General features: G+C 54.7%; 4 protein-coding genes across 6 annotated transcripts; 3 read left to right on the top strand and 1 right to left on the bottom strand.

The window, feature by feature from the left end:
• The first annotated feature begins 91 nt into the window (after positions 1–91).
• PRUNE1 (prune exopolyphosphatase 1) lies at positions 92–3,594 on the top strand. Its single transcript, XM_026045947.1, has 8 exons — positions 92–130; positions 813–917; positions 1,014–1,219; positions 1,960–2,144; positions 2,222–2,380; positions 2,488–2,582; positions 2,669–2,827; positions 2,917–3,594. Exons 1-8 carry the CDS (start codon positions 92–94, stop codon positions 3,238–3,240), a joined length of 1,272 nt encoding a protein of 423 aa, XP_025901732.1. The 3' UTR covers positions 3,241–3,594.
• Positions 3,595–4,304: 710 nt separating this feature from the next.
• CDC42SE1 (CDC42 small effector 1) lies at positions 4,305–7,450 on the bottom strand. Of its 2 annotated transcripts, none has more exons than XM_026045952.1 (5): positions 7,411–7,450; positions 5,748–5,940; positions 5,526–5,636; positions 5,064–5,136; positions 4,305–4,923 (listed from the first exon to the last, which is right to left on the bottom strand). In XM_026045952.1, exons 2-4 carry the CDS (start codon positions 5,799–5,801, stop codon positions 5,065–5,067), a joined length of 237 nt encoding a protein of 78 aa, XP_025901737.1. In that variant the 5' UTR covers positions 5,802–5,940; positions 7,411–7,450; the 3' UTR covers positions 4,305–4,923; position 5,064. The 2 variants fall into 2 exon arrangements, with proteins under 2 accessions (XP_025901737.1, XP_025901738.1); XM_026045953.1 differs by lacking the exon at positions 7,411–7,450 and adding an exon at positions 6,453–6,489.
• Positions 7,451–8,434: 984 nt separating this feature from the next.
• Positions 8,435–10,503, top strand: MLLT11 (MLLT11, transcription factor 7 cofactor). The gene is made up of 2 exons (XM_026045983.1): positions 8,435–8,506; positions 9,461–10,503. Exon 2 carries the CDS (start codon positions 9,468–9,470, stop codon positions 9,738–9,740), a length of 273 nt encoding a protein of 90 aa, XP_025901768.1. The 5' UTR covers positions 8,435–8,506; positions 9,461–9,467; the 3' UTR covers positions 9,741–10,503.
• Positions 10,504–12,927: 2,424 nt separating this feature from the next.
• GABPB2 (GA binding protein transcription factor subunit beta 2) lies at positions 12,928–24,205 on the top strand. 2 transcript variants are annotated; one of them, XM_026045977.1, is made up of 10 exons: positions 12,928–12,956; positions 14,696–14,758; positions 15,046–15,185; positions 16,047–16,214; positions 16,404–16,598; positions 17,078–17,228; positions 19,612–19,725; positions 21,038–21,220; positions 22,481–22,614; positions 22,784–24,205. In XM_026045977.1, exons 3-10 carry the CDS (start codon positions 15,078–15,080, stop codon positions 23,069–23,071), a joined length of 1,341 nt encoding a protein of 446 aa, XP_025901762.1. In that variant the 5' UTR covers positions 12,928–12,956; positions 14,696–14,758; positions 15,046–15,077; the 3' UTR covers positions 23,072–24,205. The 2 variants fall into 2 exon arrangements, with proteins under 2 accessions (XP_025901762.1, XP_025901763.1); XM_026045978.1 differs by lacking the exon at positions 12,928–12,956 and adding an exon at positions 13,515–13,535.
• Positions 24,206–24,990: the final 785 nt, after the last annotated feature.

Consider the following 24,990-nt stretch of genomic DNA (forward strand, 5'->3'; position numbering starts at 1 on the left):
GGGCAGGCCGCGCTGAGGGGACGCGCCCAGGCCCAGGCGGCACTGGGGGCGGCACCGGCCGCTAGCGGAGGGCACCGGCGGGGCCGCCGCCATGCAGCGGTTCCTCGAGGGGCGCCGCGCCGCCCTGCAGGTAGCGGGCGGGCCGCGGGGGCGGCCATAGGGCGGCGAGGGGAGGGGGTCGCGGTGCTGAAGTGAAGGGGCGTACAGAGGGGTGCAGGGAGGTGCAGGGGGGCTATAGGGGTGCAGCGGGGTGCTGGGAGTGCTGGAAAGTTGTGAGGGTGCTGGGGGTTGTAAGGGTGCGAGGGGGTGCAAGGACGTTGCATGGGGATCGAAGGGGGTGCTGGAAAGGTGCAGGGGTGCTGAGCGGTTGCAGAGATGCAGGGGGGTGCAGGGAGGTTGCAGGGGGTCTATAGGGGGTGCAGGGGATGCTGGAAAGTTGCAGGGGTGCTGGTGGAGCTGGGGGCTGCTGGGGTGCTGGGGGTGCAGGGTGATGGATTCGTCCCTCCCCAGCCTAAATGTGGACCCTGAGCCTGTCCTTCAGCCCCCCACGTTGCCGAGGGTACCCACAGCCTTGTCCAGAGCTACCAGCATCCACGGCCTCCCCTTGGCCTCAATTAGACCCCAAAAGGGGACCCCGAAAGGCCCCCAGAGGCAGCGGGGTCCTGCACTGAGTGTGGCCCTCTGTTCCTCACTTCTGCTTCTGGGGAAAAAAACACCTAAAACTGGGTCAGGCCATGAAATATCTGTCACCGCCGAGGGCCCGTGGGCAGGGCCTCCCCTGGGAGCTGCCTGAGGTCCCCCTCGTGCCACAGGAGCACGTGCGACGGCAGCAGGAGGTGCACGTGGTGATGGGCAACGAGGCCTGCGACCTGGACTCCACCGTGTCTGCTCTGGCCATGGCCTATTTCCTGGCGCAGGTGAGTCTTGCTCCAGGGGGAGGATTCGCGGAGAGGGCCGTGGTGGGTGACCCCGTCCGCGGGTGACCCCGTCCGCGGGCGGCGTCACCTCCGCAGACCTCGCCAATGTGCCACACTGCCTTCGTGCCCGTGCTCAACATCCCGCGCGCGGACTTTGCGCTGCGCACGGAGACGGTGGCCCTGCTGCGACAGCAGCGCGTCCCTGACACCTCCCTCGTCTTCCGCGACGAGATCGACCTGGCCGCACTGCACCGAGCCGGGCTGCTCTCCCTCACGCTGGTCGATCACCATGTCCTGCCCAGGTGAGTGCGGAGGTGACATGGGCCAGGGGGGACAGCTCCCAGTCCGGGGACCCCCGTTACCAGATATGCTCCATGTGAGTGCTCAGTTATGGCTCAGAGTGGGTGAAATCTTTCCCTTTCCCTCTCAAGGTGTTTTCAGGTAGAAGGAGAGGAGCAAAGAGGTTTTCCAGGTTCTGTTGGTGGCGTTTTGTGTGCAGTTATGGGCTCCCCATTGTAAGAGGGATGTGGAACTTCCAGAAAGGGTTCAGGGGAGAAAAATAAAGATGGTGAAGGGACTGGAGCATCTCTTGTATGAGAGACCAAGCAAGCAGGACCTTTTTAGCCTGGAGAATAGAAGGTTGAGAGGGGATCTGAGCAATATGTCTAAGTACCTGAAGGGAGAATGTAGGGAGGAAGGGGCCAAACTCTTTTCGTGGTGGCCAGGGACAGGACAAGGGCCAATGGGTGCAAGTTGAAACCCAGGCAGTTCCATCTCCATATGAGGAGGAACTTCTTCACTGTGAGGGTGCCAGAGCCCTGACACAGTCTGCCCAGGGAGGCTGAGGAATCTCCTCTGGAGATCTTCCAAACCTGTCTGGAYGTGACCCTTTGCCAAGTGCTCTCGGTGTCCCTGCTGGAGCAGGGGGTTGGACTAGGTGATCCCTAGGGGTCCCTTCCAACCTCACCCATCCTGGGATTCTGTGGTTCTTTGTGCACGGCCGGGACTGCCCTGCTCTGCCGGTTCCCGCCTTGGCCCGCAGGGCTGACGCGGCGCTGGAGGAGGCGGTGGTGGAGGTCCTCGACCACCGGCCGCTGGAGCGGGAGCGGGCGCCGCGCTGCCGCGTCACGGCAGAGTCCGTGGGCTCCTGCGCCACGCTGGTGACAGAGCGCATCGCCCAGGGCCCGCCGGGTGTTCTGGATGCGCTGATGGCCGCACTGCTGCACGGTGAGCACGCGCGGACCCTGCTGCGTACGGCGGCCCGCGATGGCGCAGCGCTGATGGCTGCTGGGCTCACGCCGCAGGCACCATCCTGCTGGACTGCATCAACCTGAGCCCTGCAGGCGGCAAGGTGACGCCCAGGGACACGGCCTGCGTCGCCTTGCTGGAGTCCCGATTCCCTGAGCTGCCGGAGCGCGACRGCGTCTACAAAGCTCTGCAAGCAGCCAAATTTGACGTCTCAGGTGAGATGAGCGAGCTTGGCCACCACTCTCCTGGAGCGGGGAACAAGGACATGTTCCCAAGGCCGGGCTGAGCCCCCCGTCTCCCCTGGGGTCCCCGTTGCCCCCAGACCTCACAACGGAGCAGATGCTGCGCAAAGACCTCAAAGTCGTCGCCAGCGATGAGCTGGCCCTCGGCATCAGCGGCATCTACGTRGTCTTGGAGGTGAGGCTCGCCAAGGGGAGACTGCGGCGCGGGCTGGCACCACAGGGACAGCCGGGGTGATGCCAGCACCTGCCCCTGCGCCCCAGGTGTTCCTGCGCCGGCCCGGCTTGCTGCAGGACCTGGAGGCCTTCTGCCAGGCGCGGGACTTCGCGGGGCTCCTGGCCATGACCGTCTCCTTTAACGAGCGGAACGAGCCCTTCCGGCAGCTCGCAGTGTACAGCCAGCGCGAGGACGTCCGCAGCGCGGTGAGTGCTGCGGGGCCGCAGCGGGGCAGCTGTCCAGGCAGTGGGTGCTGGCAGCGGCACCCGCCACATACCGCTCGCCGCCCCTCCAGATGTGCCGGGCGCTGGAGGAGGCCACGACGCCGTCCCTGGAGCTCCAGCCCCTCCCCAGTCCTTGGCCCTGCGTCTGCGCCTACACCCAAGGCAACACGCTGGCCTCGCGCAAAAAGGTGTTGCCCATCCTGCGCACGGTGCTGGGCCCCCCGCCAGCCGCCCCCGAGGACGACGTGGCGCTGCCGCCCACGCCGGTGAACAGCCTGGTGGACGAGTGTCCCCTGGCACAGGCCGTGCCCCCGCTCTGTCCCCAGGCCGTCTATGAGCGCGTCAGCCGCATCGCCACCGCGCAGCCCCCGGCCTGCGGCAGCCCCCCGGAATGACAGCGGTGCCAGGGGGCTCGGGGGCAGCCCCCGGCAGGTGCCCCCTGTGCTGGCTCTCACCCTGCTCCATTAACCCCCTTGCTCGGAGCTGGGAGGGCCACACATGGAGCTGTTTCTCCTGACCCATTTCCAGCCCAGATGGTGCCTGCCAGGATCACACGCGTGACGAGTTTGCTGGGGAGCCAGCTCTGAGGAGCCAGGGCCGCGGTTCCTGGGTRACAAAGGCATTTGCAGGGATTTTAACCTGTTCTTGCCTGCTTGGAGGGAGGACAGGGAGCATGGGCGCCTGGTCCGTCCCCCATCTTGCACGGCGCCCTTTGCACATGCAGCCCAAGAGGGGCAGTTTGGTACGGTTTTCTGAGTAGTTTGAGGATTAAATTTCCTTCTTGAGGATTAAATTTCCCTCTTTTCCTCCACTTTTGACTCCCAGCTCTTCTGTGGGCATTTCAGAGCCACCCTACGGTGCCAGGGGGATCTTTGGGCCCTTTTGCACTGGGCTCAATCCCCTCTGCATCCCCAGGGTGCAACATGGCCAAACCCATTTGGAGGAGCCACCAATGCCATCACTGTCACTGGGGCCTTTGGTGGAGCCCGGCCACTGTGGCCACCCCAGGTTCCCCAGGGTGAACGGTATATGGGGTCCCAGAGGTCTCGTATGGGGTTCTGCCACCAATACAGACCTTGCTGGGGGTCCCCTGCATGTCAAGAAGTTTCGGAGCTGTCCCCCTGCTGCAGGGGGGGTCTGCAGGGCAGACTAGGGACAGCGTTGGGTTTGGAAACAGGGTGGGAAGGCCGGGAAATCTGGACTCTGGGCTCTCCCTGGAGATGATGGAGACAGCGACGGCAGCGGTGATGGGGACAACCAGCGTGAGCGTGCAAAGGGAGCGTGCAAAGGGAACGTACAAAGCCGGCGTGCCGCGCACACAGAAAGCCAGCATGCATGGCCCTCGCCAGTGAGCCCCGTCCCCCCCATTCCCACATCCTTGCAGGCTCCAGGAGAGCTGGAGCTCYTCTCAGTTCCACCCCAGCTGCTGCATCAAGGCGCTCGTGGCTTGGGCCCCATTAGAGCTGGGAGCCTCTCGGGCCAGCACGAGGGTTTTATTTCCAGGACTGGTTTTTCTCCGGGTGTTTTCCACAGTGGGAGGGCGACTTCCCACGCCACCAACAGCAGGGAAGAGCCAGGACCGGGCTTCCCAGCACACTTTCCACTACAGACACATTGGAGCCAGAGTGAGTCCCTCCTTGCCGGCGCTCCCGGTTAGCACCGGTGCTGGGTGAGCTATAAAATACCCTAGAAAAAGAAGGGAGGCGCGGGGCGGTGGGTGGGAAGCGCAGGCTCATCGCCAGGGTCGGAGTGATGCCGTGGGAGCCGCCTGGCCTCCGCTTTCCGCACTCTTCCTGGCGCCGGTCCTGGGGAGCGTTTGGCACATGGGCCCCTCATGCAGTTCGGGAGGGAGGTCRCTCCGGGGGACTGATGCTTGCGGAGCTCCGGGATGGAGGGAGCCACGTGGGAACCGCTGGAGCAACATGGCGGTCACGGGACGGGGGTCAGCAGGAAACGCCGGCACAGGGCAGCGGGCACGGCGGCGGTGGCATAAATTACCGGGGACGAAATGCTTGAGGGCAGCTCTTCCCCACATCGAGGACAAGGCAGTTCAAGGTTGGGTTGAAATTGCTGGGAACCTGCAATGTCCAAGAGGTGCCAGGTTAGCAAAGCCCTGGATGGACGGATATGGACAGTTTGGGGGATGAGGGAATAAAGCTGCCTTAGGCGAGCGAGATGCTCAGGGGTATCTTGGGCACCGAAACTGCCAGGTACTCACGCTACAACACCCGGGAGCTGCTCCACTGTCGCTCCCGGCCACCCTTGGACCTCATCTCCTGGACGGCACCAGTCTGAGGGAGAGCACAGAGACCCATCAGCCAACCATGAGACCTGGCACCCAATTGTGAGACCCAGCAACCTAGTTGTGACATCCATCATCCAGTCCTGGGCTTCACCAGCCCTAGYATGAGGCCTCTCATCCAGCCTTAAGGCCTCTCACCCAACAACAAGACATTATCATCCAATCATGAGACCCATCAGCCAACTGTGAGACCCACTGCTCAGCTCTGAGACCTGCCTGCCACACTGTGAACACCAGGAAACCCACTGGCCCAACCACAAGACCCATCACCCCACCACCAGATCCCACCAGCTCCAACAATGCTCCCCATCACCGATCCCTGAGTCCTCCTGCCCTCCCCTAACACCCGTCACCCAGCCGTGAGCGCGGGTTCGGTACCATGGGCAGGTCTTCGCCGACGGCCATGTCGCCAGAACCAATGTGCGTCAAGTGCACGAAGTTCATGGGCTCCCCAATCATGGAGCGGTCRATCCGTCTCCTCCTCTTCTTCTACAAGCAGTTGAAGGCCATTAACTCCTGCAACCTTTGCTTCCCACGGACCCCCTACTTTGTCCTGGGTGACAAATCCGTCCCCAAAGTGGCCCCTTCGGAGCTACTCACAGGCTGTGGCTTCTCCACAACACAGCAGCCCAACTTGTGCCAGAAGTCGCTCATCTTGGCGGTGGTGGCCAGCGTTCCCGCTGCAAGGGGCTGCCACCGGCACAGGGACCCCCTGCGCTGCYTCACTCCATGGGCACAGAGCCGGGGAGCCCTGGGCACCCGCTGGGGACAGCCAAGATGGTGGCTGCGGCACCTGCAGGAAGGCAACGGCATGGAGGAATCCAGGGAGGAGGCGTCCCAAGAGCAGGGCCCCCCGGGGACATCCCTGGGATGGTTTCCTTCACCAGCCACCTTCGGGGGGGGTCCCCAGGAGCTCCCCTGGGAATGAGGCATCGTACTGGGGAAACTGGGGTGCGTGGAGATGCCGCAGCACCGGAACAGGGCCCARATCTAGCCCCATTACCCGGAGGCCGCTGCGGGAGTTGGAGCTGGCTGGGCCGGGAGTGAATCCCAACACCCTGAGCGAGGCCACTATAAATATCCCGGCCTTCCCGAAGGGGGCCGGAGGTTGAGCTCTTCCGCTCCAGCTCTGAAAGGAGACGGGACGGGGAAAGAAGCAGCGGCTCTGCCCCAGGGCCTGATTCCGCCCCAAATCCGCATGGATTTGGTGCTGGGTTGTCACCATCGAGTGACAACTCACCACTTCCAAAATGCCCCCGGTGCCACCACATGCAAAAACGCCCCCACCCCATCAAGGAGACCCACCAGCGTCGGGCTGGAGCGCAACCCTATATCAGCCACCAGAGACTCCCCACACTGCAGCAGGGTGGGTTTGCAAGTGCCCCAGGAAAAGCTGGCACCTCCTGGGGCTCCAATCCAGCACTGAGAGGGTGCCCAGGAAAAGGGGGATGATTGTTTTGTTTCCCCTTGTGCCAGAAAACAGGAAAAGTCCCTTCCTCTGCTCCGGTGCTGCCGGGGCCCAAGTCCGGGCAGCCGGGCCGGCACTTCCTGCTCCACCGATGCAGGGCCCGGTGCCTGCGCAGCCGCCTGGGAACCTCCCGGCCCCGGGTCCCCCTGCACCCCGAATCCTGGCCAAGGGAGGGACGCGGCTACTCCGGCCCTGGTTTCCCTTTGCCCCGGCTCCCGGTGGGATGCGGTCCCGAGGCTGCCGCCMGTGTTTGGGGGGGCACCAAGGGAGAGCGGGCGGCGCGGGCTGGTCCGGACCCGCTCTGCCGGGAGCCGGGGAAGCGGCTCCCCGATCCCTGTGGCACCGGGGGGCTCTGGCACAGCCCGGCCCCAGGGCGGCTCGTGGGGGAGAGAGAGGCAGGGCTAAGGGCCCCCCTGCACCCCACACCGTGGCCTCGGGGCGCCCCACGGTGCAGAGCGGCAGCCGCACGGGCTGGGGAGCCCGCCCCCTCCCCTTCCCCCCCATTAAGGGTTTTTTTGCCTTTTTTTTTTTTTTTTTTTGGGGGAGGAAGGGAAAATTTCCCATCCCAACTTTTCCCGGAAGCCACCGGAGCAGCCAGCGGCAGAGCCCCCCGCTCCCCCCCCCCGCATCCCGCTCCGTTCATTTGGCGCGCGGGAAGGGCCGCCGGGCGCAACCTCGTACAAGCCAGCAGTGAAGCCAAGTCCCCCAACACCCCCCCACCCCAAAACGTAAACGCAGCCGCCTGGGAAGGTGCCTGCCCAGCCCGGCCCAGCCCGGCCCGACCCGCGCACTCACAGCCGGCTCCCCCTCGGCCACCCCTGCAATGAGTTGTGCCTGGTCTCGGCTGCCGCCGCCTCCACCAGGGGTTAACGGGGGGGTCGGACCCACGGAGCCCCCCCTGCCGCTCGCAGGCCCCGCTGCCGGCGCCGCCGCTGCCTTTTCCGGCGCACAAAATGACTTCCCTGTTGGGAAATCGCACTCTGCGTCACAGGCGGGCGAGCGGGGGGGGGCGCGGGGAGGGGGTAGACGCTGCGCCCAGGGGTCTCGAAGGGGCCAGGGGGGGCCTGATGGGACCGGGGTCCCGAAGGGGCTGGGAGGGGTGGATCCCAGTGGGACCGGGGTCCTGAATGGGTTGGCGGCGGGGCGGATCCCGGTGGGAATGGGGTCCCAAAGGCGCTGGGGGAGGGTCCTGGTGGGGCCAGGGGTCCCGAAGGGCCTGGGGGGGAGGGTTCTGGTGGGACTGGGGGTCCTGAAGGGGCTGAGGGGGGTCCTGGTGCAATGGGGGTCCCAAAGGGGCTGGACATGGCAGCCCAGGGGGAGGGCAGGGGGCACCTTTGGTTCCTCCTCCTTGATCCTGGCTGGGGTCCAGTCCAGGTCCAGAGCAGCAGCCCAGACCAGTCCATCTTATCTCATCCCCTCTCAATCCATCCCATCCCAGCTCAGCCTGTCCTGTCCCGCGGGATCCCCATGGATCCGTTATCCCACATCACCAGCCCAGCACAGCCGAGGCACTGAGGGGGTGAGTGGGGCAGCAGGATGTCCCCAAAGGGAGGGTGCCAGAAAAGCCACCCGCAGGTGCCAGAAGGCTCCTTAATCCKGGGGGAGACAAGGAGAAGAGCCGGCCTGGCCGTGCCCCAAGTCCCCCATCCGTGCCCCAAATCCTGCATCCGCACCCCAAACCCCGCCCTCCATGCCCCACATCCGCAGTGCCACCCCCCAAGGTGCTCGGGCGGCACCGCGGCGCCCGTTGCTGGGCGCTTGGTGGGCGTCCCCGGCGCGTCACGCGTGTCCCGGGGGGGCGCGGGGGCTGCATTGCGGAGCRGCCGTGCACAAAGCCGAGGCGGCGCCGCCAGCACAAAGAGCCGCCGCTTCCCCCSACGTCTGCCTGCAGGTAGGAGACCGGCCGCGCGGGGTGAAAAACCACCTTGGGGATTCACCCCTCCAGGCCGCGTTTTGGGGGGATTTGGGGAGAAAYGGCGAGCGGGGGCTGCATGGGAGCGGTGGTGCGTGCTGCGAGCTGCTGGCCCCCCAGGGTCCCGCTCAAGGGATGTTTTCCAAAGGCACCCTTGGTATTTTGCACCTGCTCCGAGCTCATGCCGGAGGGATCCGTCCCCCCAAGCCCGGCACTGCGCTCGGACACCCCAAAATCCTCCACGAGCAGGAGGCTCTTTAACCCCTGGGGCTCTTTAACCCTCCTTTCCCCTCGGGGGTGACACGGGAGCCTACATGGAGCACCCCGGAGCCAAGACCCACCATGGAGAAGGGAGCAGGGAACGGCTCCACGCCGGCGGCTCCACGCCGGTGACGCCCCGTTCATCCTGTGGGAATCCAATTTCCAAGGCTGAAAAAGGGCAAAACCCCTGGGGGAAAAGAGCATCTTGTGGGCTCGCTTGTGCCGATTCCTTCCCGGTGGCTCCGTGACAGCGGTCCCGGCTGCCAGAGAGGGACGGCAATCCCAGCATCCCAGCAGGGAACAGCGGGTCGCAGTGGCCGTGACTCAGCTCCCYGGCGGCCTCAGCTCTTACGGATCAGGGTGGGGAGGCAGGAGAGGTGCTGCGGTCCTGAGGCTGCTGCTTTCCAAAGCACAGAGCAGGCCGGGGGGCATGCAGTCCTTGGGGGGGGCGGGCTCTGCTTTGTGTGAGGGGTAAAAAAAAAAGGAAACTGAGGCATGGAGCAGCCCGGGCTCCTACAGGCACCTCCCAGGTGCTCCGTGCCACCGCAGGGCACCGCTCATCCGAGCCCGGAATATGGGTTGGAGGGCAAAACCCAAAGCCCTTTTTATTTTTTTTATGGGGGGCCGGGAGCTTCTCCTTATTCTTTCCCCTCCCCTCCCTCGCCGCGGCAGCCCGAAGATGCTGGACACCATGAGCAGCCAGTACGACTCCTTCATCTACTGGCGGATGCCGATCCCGCGGCTGGACACAGCGGAGCTGGAGGGGCTGGGACTCGCCGACGGGGCCCTCTTCAAGCCCAAGGTGGCGCTGGGCAAGCGCCCTGGCGAGCAGAAGGCGGCTGAGGAAGAGGACGGCTCCGAGGAAGACGCTGCCCTGCTTCAGTTCAGCAGCTTCAATTTCTGGAGGGCGCCCATCGCGAGCATCAGCTCGCTGGATTTCGATCTCATTTGAAGCCCCCCTTGCCCCCTCTCTCCGCCAGGCGCGCAGGGGTTTGGGGCTGTTAGTTGTGCATGTTGTCGGTTTGGGGGTTGTTTTGGGTTTTGCAGGCATGTTTTTTTGACATTGCAAATTAACTCGGTGGTTCCGCAGGGCTCTCCGCAAAGCTGCAGCCTCGGACTCCACCCGCCCCCCATTTTCCTCCCTTCCCATGGGAAGTCCACGATCGATGGCGTGAGCAGCTCCCCCAGCTAGGGGCAAACGCAAGCAGGAGGGGCAGAAACAGCCCCAGCTGCTTCAGCTCCTTCCTCTTCTGCTTTTATTCTATTTATTTATTTATTTATTTATTTATTTATTTATTTATTTATTTATTTATTTATTGCAAGGAACCCGTTTGTGCAAAGGGAGGAACGTGGGGCCTCCGTTAGCCCATGGGAACCTGCCCTCGCCCTGCAGAAGGCCGCTCTTGCTCAGGTGCTCGCGGAGATTTTCCCCGTTTCTCCTCGCACTCCTGTGAGCCCCAGGGTGAYCCTACGCCCTTGGGTAACAAGGAGAGCTGGAAGGCAGAAAGCAGAATTAACATGAGGCCACCCTGAAAAAGGAAAACGTCTCTGGTTGCCCACCTGCTTATGCACCCCTTTCATAGAAAGCACCCCAAAACGCTCCCCTGTTCACACRGGGATCTTGCCGGGTGCTGTGTTTTATTCAGGGGAGGTTTTAGGGTGTGGGCAGGCTCTGCTTCCTGGTGCCATTTCGAAACCGGGGGAGAAGAACCCCCTGAATCATTCCTTTACGCAACTTCTTCCCAAGGTTGTTTGCTGGGGGGATCCAACCTGAATTGCCCTGAATGAGTCTAAATCACCTATTTTAAGCCAGTGGTGAAAAATGCAAATGCTCTTAAGCAGAGATGTTTGATTTTTATGTTCCAACTGGGAAAGCTGCAGTATTTATTATGAAACTTGAAGTAAAATTTAAAAACACACCCTTCTGCGGATGCTTAGGAATCCATGCGGACTGGAATCCAGCTCTTTCTGTACTTTGCCATTAAATTGTTTCAAGTCTTTTCAACTGTGAACTGAAAGCTGAAATGGGAACATGTAGCTGTGGCTGTAATGTCTGTGTCGTTTCTTTTTTTCCATTGGGACACTGGAAATTGATGAGGATGCTAAATAAAAGGCCTAATTCTGTGTCCCCTGCACCTGGTAGAGTGGTCGAATGTTGTGTGGTCATCAGAATGCTTTGGAGGAAGAGGATTTTTTTGTTWCCCTGGGAAAAATAATGATTATTGTGACTCCCTTCACCCAGCAAAAAGTGTGGTGGGGGAAGAAAACAGACTGGAAATCATCTATGAAGACACAGATGATTTCTGCACTTTGGGCTGGTCCAAAGTACTTTGTTTCAAACCAACGCTAAAAGGACTCACCCACAACGTATTTCTAGATTCAGGGATATATGCACACATGCATATACACTGCAATGAAAAAAAAAATATTTCAAATGGAAAACCAAAGTATCCTGCTCCAAGGAGACTGAGGTGGAATATGCAGCATTACAGAGTAGCTCCACTCCAGGAATTATTCCCTCTCATAAGTGAAATGCCACCGAAACACATAGACTTCCCTCAASCACCTGGAGCTGGAGCAAGCAACATTTATCCTTGGCAAAACTCAATTCCAGCCCAGCTCCAAACTGCAGGCACCGCCATGGGCTGCAGCTGGTTGAGCTGTGGGGCAGGTGCCTGTTTTTGTGCTTACCCCAAGGAGGGACTTCCAGAAATCTGGGGTTTTGTTTTTATTTATTTATTGCTATTGTTTTCCTGGGAATTTCTCCCCTCGAGGCTCTCCAAACCAGCTATAAATTTACACTGTCATACTCAGCCCAGGGGAGCTCAGGCCAAGCGAGCAGGCATCTGCCAGTCCCTGATAACTTTATCACGGAGCTGAATTTGAGCGCGTTTTCCCCCCGYGTCCCCATGTTGTGTCCTCGGTCGCATCCACATCTCAGCACCCTGCACCGTGCCGCCTTCCTCCCCGAATCGCCCGGCGGGTTTGATCCCGGCGGCACACGGCTGCCACGCGAGTCCCRGCATTTGTGGCCAGCCAGCTGCAGCGTCCAGTGTTTTTCCCACTAGGGACAAGGAGAACAAACAAACAAACTATTAAAAGGCACAAACAAATGATGCTTTGTTTGCTCTCACAAAAGGAGGCATGGGGTTGCTCTTGGGGGCTGTTTCACCTGCAATTTGAGCCTTTCTAACCCAACATCTTAACAGCAGGGCTGTTTATGCCCAGCCTTTAAATGCCTGGCATTCCTGGCCCTTCCCAAATTCCCAAACAAAAAACTTTCACATTTCTCCCCCACACACAACTTTGCATCATTTTTCCTCCTGCTTTTTTTTGTAAGGGGGAGAACATAAAGCCTATTTACAAACGCTATAGGTCACTCTCTCCACATCAGCTGCTCTTTRGAGGGCTCAGGAGCACTGAAAAACACCACCGGGGAGCAAATGGATTATTTGAACGTCCTCCCTGGACTCTCAGATCTCTCCAAGCCACTGGAGCTGCTCCATGGGATTTTTTTCTCACATCAAATATTTCCTATTTACCTAATATCACACACTGCACAGCACTACATGGCCCAAAATAGGTGAGTCACCACAGGAGCAACTTACAACCACCCTCACTGAAGGGACCCTGTAAGCAAGGGAAAAGGCAGAGACTCGCACAAATTTAATGATAAAAGCATGTATTTGTGGATGGAAGGGCTGTCGACCGCCGAGGCGAGAGGGGCAACACAGGAGAGCAACCAGCTGCCCTCAAGGAGGCGCCATCGCGAACGCCGCTRCGGCCGCCGCCGCCCCTTTTATACTTGGCGCCTAAACGCCTCGGCCGGGACTAAGCGTGGCGCATCACCCAGCGCAGAGTATCCATCCGCTGGAGAAAATACTCCCTTCCCGCTGTCCCCCGCCGATCCCCGGAGCCGTCGCCGCTCCCCGTGGGAGGAGGATGTCCGGGATAAGCTGGATGCCTCCACACCCGCCCTATTCGTGGCAGAGCGGGGCCGTCACGGGCCTCGCGGGACTCTTTTGGTCCCCGAACACGGTTATCCTGCCTCGCCTCGCTTCCGGGTCGGCCATTTTGTGGCGCCGCGGCGGGAGGGGCGGGAGGGGCCTTGGTGTGGGCGGGGCCGCGCAGGGACCGGCCGCGCGCCTGGGGGGGCTGGAGCCGGCGCGTGAGTGGGGCCGAGGGGGCGGGTTTGGGGGGGCCGGGAGGGGGGAGCTGCCCCCCCCATAAGGGGTCGTTATGCGGGAGGTGGGGCCGCCCGTGAGAGGGGTCTTTGGGGGGGCCCTTCGGAGTGCGGGGCAGGCGATGGGGGCCATTCTCTGTGAGGAGAGCTGCAAGGGGAGCGCTCTGCGGGGGGGGGGGCTGATTTTGGGGCTGTCTGGGGAGCCACGTGCTACTCCCCTCAGTGCAGGGGTGATACCGGGGGGACTCTGCGCTTGGGGTGCACCTGGCGGGGTGTGGAGAGGAGGTTGTGGAGATGGGGGTGGCCTGGGAGGAGGGGAGGAAAGGGGGTGCCCCAGGAGGGGGTCCTGGCGCCAGGGCAGGGGGCTTCCCTGGGGGGAGGTTTCTGACGAAAGGGGAGAGGAGGGTCCCGGCCTTAGGGAGCGAGGCCGCATCCCAGGGAGGGGAGTGGGTGCTGGAGCGTCCCTGGGCATGTGGGGACGGTGTTGCTGGGAGCGCAGGTCTGTCTTGCTTGGCCTTTTGGGGAGGGCTCTTCGATTTGGGGCTGTGGCCCCCCAACTGGCAGGTAAATAGCAGAGGGGGATTTGTTCCTTTTGGGAAGCGCCTCCTTTGCTTCTACCCTACAGCAAAGGGAATGGGGTGCTTGGAGGGGGGGGTGCAAGCACAGTGCTTGTCAGCTGGTTCCCCAATTTGCAAATACCATAAAAACACTTAAAATTGAGAAACCTCAGGCTTGAACCTTCCCTGAAATCATGAAGCAGGGGTGTAAGGTGAGGGCTCCAAAAAGCCATTAATAAGTAACAGCGCTTCAGGTTAACAAGAGCAGAGTACCTGATGTTTTAGCAGGGGGTTCATTGATGAAMCCATTTCTCCGTTTAACTTCAGGCTTGCAAATACATAGGCTTATGATCCRCCGAGTTTGGTGGAACTCCTTATGCCTGCAAAGCTACACATGAGTGTTTTTAACGTGAGCAGCTTGCGGAGGGGCGCAGGATCGTGTTGGGGCTCCTGGCCCTTTTTGCTCCTCCCTGTGGGGTTTTGTGGCGGCCCTGAGTTTGCAGCATGAAGCGGTTGACGGTAACGGAGCCCATTTGAAGAGCAGGCTCCACGTTGCTGCACGTGCTCTGTGAGCAGATGGAAACAGCAAGGGGATTTTCTCTGGCGTTGTCTCCATGAACATCAAGCCTTTGTCACAGGGAGCTAAACGTTTCTGGTTTCTTGAATTTTCTGTAGAGGCCGCATGTAGTAAAATGTGCTTTTTTAAAATAGCCTTATAAAATGAGAGGTAATTTAGGAAGGAGTAGTTGATATGGGCATTTTTGCCTGGTGAGATTTAGGGCGAGGTTTACTGTTTGGTTTTACTTCRTAGCACTTGTGTTTCTGATAAGGCCTTCTAGTGTGTCACTGAAGTATTTCTTCATTAAAGCAATAGACCCTGTTTTAGAGCCTTTGGCTATTTCCTAGAATTATAGTTAAATGTAGTTTGAAATAGAGGTGCTGTTGTCTAAATTGAGCACAAAAATGGGAACTCTTAGGTTCTGCTTCCCTTTATGAGCTTGCACAAGTCAGCAAAGGTCCCAAGGTTTGTTGCATGCTCTGCCAATAGCGAACAGRGGTATTTCCCCCCAAGTTAGCTGTACCTTGCAGATTGTGTTCTTAAAAGTGCTTTAAGAATGAAAGTAGCATTGTGCAATAAATGTGAATAGTTTTGCTGTTCTTTTACAGGTTCTGCTCTCGGAACTGGAGCCACATGGGCAAGTCTTCGTGTTCATACAAGGCCCTTTTGAGGTAAGTGGGGTCCTGCAGGAGCCCTGATGTCTTGTGCTATCTGATCTGCTCGCAGACTTAACCTGTGGTTGCCTTCCCTTGAAATGTCAAGGCTTGCAATGGAAAAAAATGATCTGTGAGAAACATTTGAGTCTGTTTTTATAGTTGGGCCCAACTCTGTTGGGAAGAGAATAGATCTGCTGGTCCAGCTGCCCTTTGGATGTGTTAGCTGCACTGCACTTTTGAAATGTCTCTGTCTCACTTTCTTACTTTTTTTTTCCGTATCTCGTTCCCTCTGATTAAAGCAGATTTYGGCAAATACTCGTTCCCATGTCTAAAGATGTCCTTAGTGGACTTAGGGAAGAGGTTGCTAGAAGCAGCTCGCAAAGGCCAAGATGACGAAGTGCGAACGCTGATGGCCAACGGCGCCCCTTTCACCACCGACTGGGTACGTTGGAGAAGGGGGAGCTTTTCTCTACCAGGCCCCAGCAGGCCACATCCATCAACGTTTAAACCCTTCTTGGGAATAAGAATATTGGTCAGTTGTTTTGAAAGTATTTTTTTGGAGGTAGAGTTGGAACACTACCCATCTTGTAGTGTTCTTTCCTAGCCAAGGAAATCGGATTGGAAGAATTGCTAAACGTTCTAGTAGTGGAAAGTTATTAAGGAATGCTTTGTTGGTGTGGTTAAACTTTGCAGGAGAATCATCTTTGTTTGAAAAATAAATAACAGCAAACCAGGCCTATCCTGGGTAGGAAAGGAAATGAAAGCTTTAATGAAAATGCGAAAATAACAAATTGAAAATCGGAGAACCTGATAACAATGAATATGCAACCAGCAGGTATTTTCCATCACCGATTGTCTTAGTTTCCTGTCCTGTTTGTAGGTTTGGGAAATAAAGGAATTGTCTGTATTGAGGGAAGCAGAGCCCAGTAATRTTTCCATATTGTTGTTATCTAATTAGTGATTATATCATCTATCATAATATAGAAAAGGCAGGCCTATTCTGCTTTTATCCTGGAAAGAAACACTCCTGATGATCAGTGGCAAATGAATGAAATAGCGGAGAATGTACACCTGTAATTGCTTATTAAACTATCAGACAATGTAAATAAATATGCATAAAGAGCATAAATCCTTCAGGAAAAGTCCTCGATCTGCAGCTGCGTATTTTTGGGTRAAGAGGAAAGCTGATAACCTTTTCTTCCATGAAAACCCAGTCATTTTTTGTCCTTTAAAGCTGCTGCAATTCCTGTGCCCATCCTCTCTTGCTTTGAACTGACAGAACCTTTTCTCCATGACCCCGCAGCTTGGGACGTCGCCTCTCCACCTCGCTGCCCAGTACGGCCACTATTCCACGGCCGAAGTGCTGCTCCGAGCTGGTGTTAGCAGAGATGCCCGAACCAAAGTGGACAGGACTCCCCTACACATGGCTGCAGCAGACGGACACACTCRTATTGTAGAGCTGCTGATTAGGGTAAGCTTATGATATAGGCAGAACTCTTTATTTCTGCAAGCTATTTTTATAAACAAACAAGATGAGAGTGACTTATCAGGACAGTGACTGTTAAGACTGGGCTCTCTTAAGGGTTGTTTGCTGGGTGGTAAGTGACGCTTTACGCTGCAGGATGGYGCTGCCCTGACAAACAGTGCCTATTTCTTTCAGAACGGGGCTGATGTAAATGCTAAGGACATGCTGAAAATGACTGCTTTGCACTGGGCAACAGAGCACAACCACCGAGATGTTGTAGAGTTGCTGATCAGATATGGAGCTGATGTGCATGCTTTCAGCAAGTTTGATAAATCAGCTTTTGATATTGCTTTGGACAAGAACAATCCAGAGACTCTGGTAATGCTACAGGTAGGTTGAGGGATCCGCAACTTCTGGAAATGCTAGGACAGATGTTTCTCACGGAAACTTGATGCTTAGATAAGAAACGTTGAGGTAAATTTTACAGCATGCCAAGCTGACATGGCACTGGGCTTGGAAAATTCTGGCTGTAGGTTCAGATGAGCRTGGAGTCTCTGAGCTGGATGTGCAGACTCCCTTTCCTTTCGGCACAAAGGAATGGTTGCCTCCAGGAGGTGATTCAGAGGATCCCAAGGTAGGTGTCTAAATAAGCCCAATGACTCGCTCTCGAGGGAATCGTATTTCTCCCTGTAGATTAGGAGGGGTTCTTGGTGCCCACACCAAGTGGATCTCAAGTGAGAGGGCTCCTGTTGTGTCTAATGACAGGCTACAGGGAGCMATTATCTACTTCTAAGCAGCTCCATGGGTGCTAAATACTTCTCRGCGCCAAAGGCGTGAAGGGCATAGGCCTAACCCTGCTCTTTTCCTAGGAAGCAATGCAGAACCAGGTGAACACACATCCAGAGAGAACAAATCCGATCACGAACACGGTCACCGTCACGTCACCGTTCATTCTTGCCTCGGGGGAAGTACTCAATCTCGCCAGCCTTGTTTCATCAGCAAGCACCAAAACAAGCTCAGGTAAGGTTTTAGCTATCCTTGAGCGGATTAGTCTTGGCCTAACAAGTCCCTAGGGATGCCTCTTAATTCCAAGAGCTAACCAGTAGAGGGCAGATGGCCATTGAACAGTGGAAGAAGGTGACACATACCCAAACACAGCAGACTGCTACATTCAACCTCAAAATATTTCTGCCCTCCAAGGTAATAAAGCAGCCTTGCAGCTGACRTAAGAGCAGGCAGTTGCACTGTAAGTGGCCAAGCTCTGCTGAGCTCAGCTGGGGGTCTGCTGAGCTTAAATCTTGAATGAAGACTTTGATGTATATAAGTGGTGGATCCTTGAAGAGGAAGCAGATTCATGGGATATGTAGATTATTCCTTATTTGTTCTGGATCAAGCATTAGATTGTTTGTTGTTTTGTAAGCCATATATTGATGGAGAAGAGACTTGTAAGGCTGAGTACGTATTTCAAATTATAAATTTGAATTATTTTAATTTCAAATAATTTTCCTGCCATTCCGGCTTTCCTAGTAACTACCATTACTTTCCTGTAGTTGAGGAGATGCGAGTCGTTGTTTCCTTTCAGCCTCGTGGGGGCTGCTGAAGTCATACGCAGCAGTTCGGCTTTGTCCTGCCACTGTTCCTGCGTGCAGCTCTTCAGTTGGTGGCACCTTTCATATGCACCTAACTAGAGAGGGCTTTTAAAAACTGGAATGCTGGTGTTCTGCAGTGCTACCCCTCTGCTTCTGCAGGACCACAGTGACTTCAGCAGTTCCCCAAATAAGCAGGCTCAGCATTGGCCTCACAGCTCCCTGCTTCTCACTGCCCCTTTCCTCCTATATCCAGCAACATAATCTGCTTTCTTGGGGCCGCTTCAAGGTGATGGCTTATTGACCACATGCAACTTGGTTAATATACCCAGGCCCTTTCCTCCTGTGACACCTGCAACGTGTGCAAAAGAAAAGGAGCGTTAAAATAATCCATGTGAGGGTGTCCCTGCTGTGGGTCGCATTGGGAGGGCTTTTCCCTTGCTTCCCACAAGAGGGCGTCAGCGACTGTGTTTTCATTGCAAGAAAAATTCAACACTTAAAACATCTTAAAATTTACCTGACTGCTCTTAAATTTCTAGTGTCTTCAGTTATTTAAAAATCATTTTGAATGAGACTATCCTCAGCTGATGTGAAGAACTCTGCTTTAGAAAAGTAATTTCAAACTGCTCAAAACAATTGCTAAGCTTACAATATTTTCATGCGCTTAGCCCACGACCTTTTGAAAGGGCTTCTTTGGGAATAAATCCCCTCTGTAACCTTCATGTAGTCAAGGAGCGAGTGAGACAGAGAACAGGTTGCAGGGCTCAAGGCAGGGGAACTTTAGCTGAACTTCCCTTTGTATTATCCTTGTGTGCTTATAATCTGCACTGGTAGTGAAGCATGGGACTTTGTTTTTAAGAGGAACTGTGAGTTATGTGCATGCAAATAAAGTACTGAGACTGCGCCCATTTAGTTCAGTTTCCTGTTCCATTCTTATTACTTCCGATTTGGAATAGGAACTACTCTGGTCAATTGAAGGAAGAGACATTGTATACTGGAACTGAGAGGACTTGTTTATCTTGCTCACATCAACACTATTGCAGCAGCCTTGGCTCTTCTTTTTTTTTTTTTTTTTCCCTCCCATTACTAGACCTGAGAAGGGAGGAGAGAAGCTCTGCTCAGTGTATTTCAATAAAGAGATATACTCTGACTCTTGCATCTGAGAAAAAGGCTCTGTTAAAGTGCCTTGAGAAAAGCATTTGCTCCATGAAGTAATGCTGAAGACAGTACCTGGAGACTTTCCAGGTTGAGTAAGAACTTGGGTAGTACAGTTTACTTATAACAGCCAACCAGTTTAATATATTCTTTGGCATTGGCAATTTTGGAAGTTTACGATGCCAAGTCATGACGTGCATAGCAACCCCTTTTCCACAACAGTGCAGCAGCCAGACCTCGGCACGGCCGAGTCCCAGCCGGCAGCCTGGCTGTGTGTCGGAAAACCTGACCACATTGCCACATCAAAGCTCAGCGCAGCAGCCGGCCTGACTTTCCACAGCTTTTCCAAGTAAATTGGTTCAGTTCATATAGGTTAGTAATGATTTAAAGCAGTATTTTCTTTAAACTGGTTTAAATTATTGTAAGATTTCAGAGTGGATGCTCTTTGTCCCAAAGTAAAATCAAAGCCCCTTTCGCAGTTAGGAGAGACACCTCTYCTGGAACTTAATATTTTCCACCTCCCTTTTCTGCTGACCACTGGGAGCCCAACAAATATCCTGTACTAGGCTCAGACCCCAAGTGACAAGAGTGTTGAGGTGACTACCGTGTGGGGCACAGCGGGTCCTGAAAGCCCCTCAGCTTGTCCCTCTCTTGCCAAGCAGGGGGTTCAGATGCAGCCACGGTGCCGTTTTCCAACTCGACGACCTCCGTGCTCGCCACGCTCGCGGCCCTCGCTGAAGCATCAGCGCCTCTTTCCGACTCGAGCGGAGCTGCAGGTAGGGGAAAGTGGGTGGCCGCTGCCTCAGATTGGTGTAATTTTAGTATTAATCTGCCCAGCAATTGGAGAGAATTTGAGGATAACCTGGGTGCAACCTGTGAGTGGATTTGGTTGGACTCATAGTAATGAAGAGTTGAGGCTAAACGGATGTTGGTTTGCTGCTGGGTCAAATTGTTACCCCAGCATAAATTTGAAAAACAGCTGTTGCTGATGGAAATGACGCTTCGTAATTATTATGTAACGTGCTCTGTTCTGACCCTGACATTTGCGCGTTGCATTTGACATGTTTAGCCAGTTAGAAAAAATACTCCAGAATATAGATTTTATTTTTCATACATAAATGTAGAGAAATAATTAAGAAGAAAATTATTTGAAATATGTGGTCTCTCCAGGTTGCCAGTTTGTTCAGTTTCAAGTCTTGATATTTAACAAATGCTTTGAGTCTCTTGAAGCTCTAGTAACTTCTTCCTTTGGAAAGTTGTTCTGGTTTGTTTCTCTTCATGCTCTTTTATGGTATGTTTGTAGAATGCAACGTTCGACTTTTAATTAACTTCAGATTTAGGAGTTTGATAGTTTATGTAATCCTTTCACTTTTGACTTCACTTCTTCCCCAAAACTCAGCATTTTTCCTTGAATTTGGAGAGGGCTATTTGACTTCCTTAAGCCGATAGYGCCCCACAACTGATTTCTCAAGCTCCAGCGCTTGGGTGTTTTCCTCTCCGGCACCCAGCGTGTGCAGAGCGGGTCAGGTAGCGATTTCTTGTGTTGCAGCGAGTGCCAGGAGCAGGATGCAGCTGAGGGCTTGCAGCCTTGGTGGATTGTGTGAGCCTGAAGCCATTAAAAAGGGAGTCCCAGGGAGCTGAACGGGTTTGGAGCCATCCAGCCAAGCCAAAGAGCCTCCCCGGGCTGGGCTGCGCCAGTGTGGGTGGYGCCCTGGAAGCACAAAGGGTTTTCAGGGTCTTTGGGGAAAGGATCCTAGCAAGTCAACTCTGTTTAGCAGCTGCCTGCAGTTCTTGAGTCTTTAATACATTTGCTTGGATGCTGGTGCTCTAAACTCCTTCAATTACATGGAGGGTTGTGGGTGGTTTTTTTTTTTTTTTTTTTTTTTCTCCCATGAAAAATCTTGTTAGCAACTAAGGCTTAGTAATGGGGTTTGTTTCCCACTAAGACTTTCTGTATTTCTGTTTTCTTGTTTCCTAAGCAGCTGTTCCAGGTTGCTGGTGCTGCAAACTTGAGCTTTTTCATTAGGCCTCGGTTCATGTGTGAGGAAAGGAGGCAACACTGACTTTCTTGGCGCTTTATTTCTTAAGTTATCAGGGAGGAAATAGCAGAAGCAACCTCTGTGGACTCTGCCATACAGCAGGTGGTTGGCGGCGGGCAGCGAGTTATCACAGTTGTGACAGATGGAGTCCCCCTGGGCAGCCTGCAGGCAGCCGTGCCCGCCGACAGCCTCGGCCAGCCCTTCATCGTCACCGTGCAAGACGGACAGCAAGGTGAGGGGCAGCCGAGCCCGGGAAGCTGCCAGCCGGTGCTGAGAGTTGAGCTTTGACAAGATTAAAAACCCCATCCTGGTATCTCCGAYCTTCTCGAGACGCCTGTTGGTACGATCTGGCCGGCCAGCACAGTGCTATAACGGGTTCATGCCCTGCTGCTGGGACCAGGCAGGATTATAAAGCTCATGTGATTTACTGCAGCGATAAAGCTTGGCGGGGGCTCATTTGCCGACTGACACGCGTCTGTGCTGCTACACTACAGTATTTGAATCTTTGTTTTGAAACCAAATGCCTTTGTTTAGAAAAATTCATGAGGAATAAAAATGCGGTCAGCTGCTGTCCTACTGGCAGCTAGGCAAAGCTTGTTCCTTTACCCTGTCTTGAGGAGTTTTTATTTCCTCAAGGGATGTAATTCCTCTGCCTTGTCTACTACCTACAGTGCTTTTAGCATGCCGAGTGGATATGTGGTTGTTTGTATTAACATTAGAGGTGGAGGGAAGAGGAGGAAGAAAAAGAGCTCTCCTGGAACATGCCTCCAGTGTCACAGTGTGCAATGAGCTATGTCACTTCTGCCAGTTTACGGTCTTCATGAGTGGAAAGCATTTTCTAAAGTCTGTTGGTTATTCAGAGTTGTTTGCCAAATCAATACAAATAATTCCACGCTTGCAACCCATTCTTGTTCAAACGAAGACAAAAGGAGAACTGTTTAGGCTGAGTTCCACAGCTCACGTGGTGCGTTCCTACTCCTTGGTAGGACAAATTCCTGGTACTGGCTTCCCAAAGTGAAAACTCATGTTTGCAGTTTTAAAATGCTCTTTTTTTCTCTGCTATATTTGCAGCTGCTGTATGTGCTTATAGCTGTGTCTGAGCTTAACCAGCAGGGCTCTTTGTACTGGAAACCTTTGAGAGCAGCTTTCTTTCCCTCTTGTTTAACCTGTCCTGGCTATTAATTGTATTACTGAACCATCAAAATGGAAGCGTTACATGTTTTCTAAGACACAAACCTACMAACCTTCACCTTCAGATTCTACCAATGCTGCAGTGTGATGGGACTCTGAAAAAGCAGTTTATTCTTRTGGCAGAGTCTAACACAAAACTGGCGCGTTGCTCCGGAGTTCCTCTCTGGGGAGCCGGAGGCATTTTTCTCTTTTTTTCTCCGGAACCACACAGATGTGCTAATTTCAAAGCAGTCTTTCAGGAAACATCTGTGCCAAAGCCTCTCTCACCCTGTATAATTTCTCGTCTCTGATTTGTTTTCAGTTTTAACTGTACCTGCTGGTCAGGTTACRGGAGAGGCTGTTATTGAAGACGGTGATGATGCCGAAGAGGAAGAAGACCCACCAGCCAAGAAGCAAAAAGCAGAACAAAATATGAATGACTTGGAGGAAGAGAAGGTAAGTGTTCCTGTTTGTAGCTCACTGCAGTTGTCTCCTGTGCATTTTTCCCCTGCTGCTAAGGGTGTTGGGTGCCCAGCCCGCTGCAGCGCACGTTCATGCTGCTCTTCCCTGTGCCGGTTTTGGAATTGCCTCCATACTGAGCTCTGCTGCCTTCCCTTTCCTGTAGGACAGCGATGAGAGGGAGGTGCTGCAGCAGCAGCTGCAGGAGGCAAACCGCAAGGCCCAGGAATACCGGAGCCAGCTCATGAGGAAGGAGCAGGAGGCAGAGCGGTACCGGCTGAAGCTCGCGGCCATGGCGAGGCAGCAGCCCTACGAGGCCGAGGTGACACTGTTCCAGGAGGTGGCCGACATGGACACGGTTGTGGTAACCACGGAAGACCTGGAGGGATCCACACTAGCTGTGATGGAAATGGMTCAGCCGACTGATATCGCTGTGGAAACTGTGACCTCCTAATCCTGGGTTACTGACTTTTTGTAAAGGAAAAAACATTTTTTATGCATATATTATATATATAAAATCACGAGGTACTGCCAGCAAGCAGTGTGGGGAGCAGAGGGTTGTCAGATGCACCGTGCTACTGCAGAGTTGCATAACGGTTCTACCTGCGTGGTCCAGTCCCCAGGGATCAGAGCTGTGGTGGCTCCCAACACAGCTCTGCCTTTCAGCACAGCGCCCAAAGGTGCTTCTAGAGCTCGACCTTGAGCGGTTGGAAGCTTTGGCAAGTTTTGGCCAGCAAGTGAGCTGCAGGCTAGTTTTGTGATGGTGATACCTGCATTGTTGGCAGTGGAAAAGCAGCACCTCAGAGCCAAAGCAGTCGCTATTTAGCTCTCAGCTGCCTTGAAATTACAGCCCTGATAAGAGGCTCTGTGCGACGACCTGAGGTGTTTGCTCCCTGCTGTGGAGTGACCACATCTGGACATTCAGGAAGAGCAGTCTCTTAGGGGAGTTGTTTTGTTTAAARCAGTTGTTTTAAACAAAAACAGTTGTGGGGTGTGGGGGGGCGGAGTTCAACACCTCAGTCAAGCTGGAAAACTAATTGGACTTGAACAATTACATATATTTTTGGTGTTTTTATGCTTTCCTCCAAAGAATTAGTTCCAATTGAGGCAACCTTCAATGCAAGAGTAAAGTCCAGGTTGAGTGCGCAGGAACTTGGGCATTTTGAGATATCAGGGAATTACACTTGATCCTCTTGGGACTGTTTTAGGAACAGTTTTGGGCAGCTCCACAACAGACTTCTTAACTACCTGAAGGGATCACAAAAAAATCCTCCTTTTTATGGAGCTTAGTCAAATGGTGACCCTTTTGTGCTGAACAGTAGCACTCACACACTGAATACACCTGCAAAACTAAACATAAGGCCGTTGTCACAAGACGGCTTGGGAGTTTAGTTGTCTTTGGAGATAAATATATCCCTTTTTTACGAAGCCATTTTTAAATMTACTGAAGCCTTTTTTCAGGCAGTTGATTTTGCTACTAAGATGTGATTTTTTTTTCCCCCCCCACTTTACTGGCTTGTTTAATAAGGGAGATACCTGAACAGTTTCATCTTAACAGGCTAGTGGGTTATGTGCTTCAAGAYGGCGGGGAAGATGATAGGAAAGCACTCCAAAGAATCAAGCGGTACTTGATAACAAAAGGTTATTCTGTCTCAGCAGCCACAAGGGAAATGAGAGGCAGAGGCCGTCGCACGAGCTGCACAAAAGGGTTGCAAAGGCTAGAAATGACTTGCAGCACCAGAGGCCCCAGCAGCTCTCCTGCTGCCCGAGATACGTCTCCTTGCAAAGAGGAATATTCCTTGCTGCTCTGGCCTGTGGTTTATTTGTTTCTTGTCCTCGTTTTGCACATGTTGGCAATATTCGTGCCGATGTTCCATTTCCTGGTTCTTGCATTGCTGTTTTCCCTGTTATTTTCAAATGTGTCCTGATACTAGGGGGTTACGTAGGTTCAGCCGCTGCCTGCGTTCCATCTCCTTGCTGATAGATGACCCTGCACAGCTGCGTTCGGGATGTCAGGGAGATGCTACAAGTCCACAGAGCCCTGGGCTCCTGCTCGCAGGTCTGAGCAATTTGACTGCCCCAGAAAGAAACAGCAGTTGGCCGTAAAACCACCCGTCAAGGCTGGTTGCTCCTTGGTATCTGCAGGGGCTTCACAAAGAAGAGTTTTGGCCGTGCCAGGGTGGGCCTGGGGATCGAGTTGGCCGTGGTTTCCCRCTCACACAGTCTCGTTCCTGGAGCACTCCTATGCAGCACTCTGGAGTTTATTGGAGCATGGGCTCTGCTCTGAAGGAAAGGCTGGATGGGCCAAAATCGCCTCTTGGACAACTTGAAACAACATCTTGAACTGGTTGGGATCGCCAAGGAGCTTCAGGA

The sequence above is a fragment of the Nothoprocta perdicaria genome, unplaced genomic scaffold (assembly GCF_003342845.1).
Source record: "Nothoprocta perdicaria isolate Ctin4 unplaced genomic scaffold, notPer1 scaffold_419, whole genome shotgun sequence".
Lineage (NCBI taxonomy): Eukaryota > Metazoa > Chordata > Aves > Tinamiformes > Tinamidae > Nothoprocta > Nothoprocta perdicaria.

What these genes read in the sequence shown, in the direction of transcription:
- MLLT11 (XM_026045983.1), top strand. Translation starts at nt 9,468, where the DNA reads ATGCTGGACACCATGAGCAGCCAGTACGACTCCTTCATCTACTGGCGG.